The sequence below is a fragment of the Geospiza fortis genome, unplaced genomic scaffold, assembly GCF_000277835.1.
Source record: "Geospiza fortis unplaced genomic scaffold, GeoFor_1.0 scaffold373, whole genome shotgun sequence".
Classification (NCBI taxonomy): domain Eukaryota; kingdom Metazoa; phylum Chordata; class Aves; order Passeriformes; family Thraupidae; genus Geospiza; species Geospiza fortis.
In genome coordinates, this window is record NW_005054518.1 from 786,111 (window position 1) to 786,545 (window position 435).

Sequence of the window (435 nt, forward strand, 5' to 3'; positions counted from 1 at the left end):
GGTCGAGGCCGATGAGCAGCCGGCCCTTCTCCTCGGAGCCGCTCTCCTTCTTGAGGTCGGCGAAGACCTGGGTGAAGTAGTGCGGGTCGGCGTTGACCTGCAGCATCTTGGGGCTCATGAGGTCGATGATGGAGAGGCAGCGGTCCCAGAAGGCCTCCTTACAGCTCTCCACCAGGAAGGGCTTCAGCGGGTACGAGATCTCGTTGCCCATGTAGGAGTAGGAGAGGTACAGGCAGGTGAGCAGCACTGCCTGCAGTTCGTGGTCGCTGGCCACCTCGGCCGAGATGACGTCCCGGCACAGCATGTAGAGGAAGACCACGTTGGCCGGCGTGATGAAGCCCTGGTCCTGCCAGCCCTGCAGCAGCAGCGAGCGGTCCACGGAGCGCAGCCAGAGCACGGGGTCGGTGGGCGAGAGGTGCTTCAGGCGGTAGCAGC

The 435-nt window shown here is 64.6% G+C and overlaps 1 protein-coding gene across 1 annotated transcript; it reads right to left on the minus strand.

Moving 5' to 3' along the window:
• Position 1: 1 nt before the first annotated feature.
• Positions 2-429, minus strand: CDK5R1 (cyclin dependent kinase 5 regulatory subunit 1; the record flags this gene model as incomplete). Its single annotated transcript, XM_031063630.1, has 1 exon — positions 2-429. A coding segment is annotated over exon 1 (303 nt), but the record flags the coding sequence as incomplete, so codon positions are not given.
• Positions 430-435: the final 6 nt, after the last annotated feature.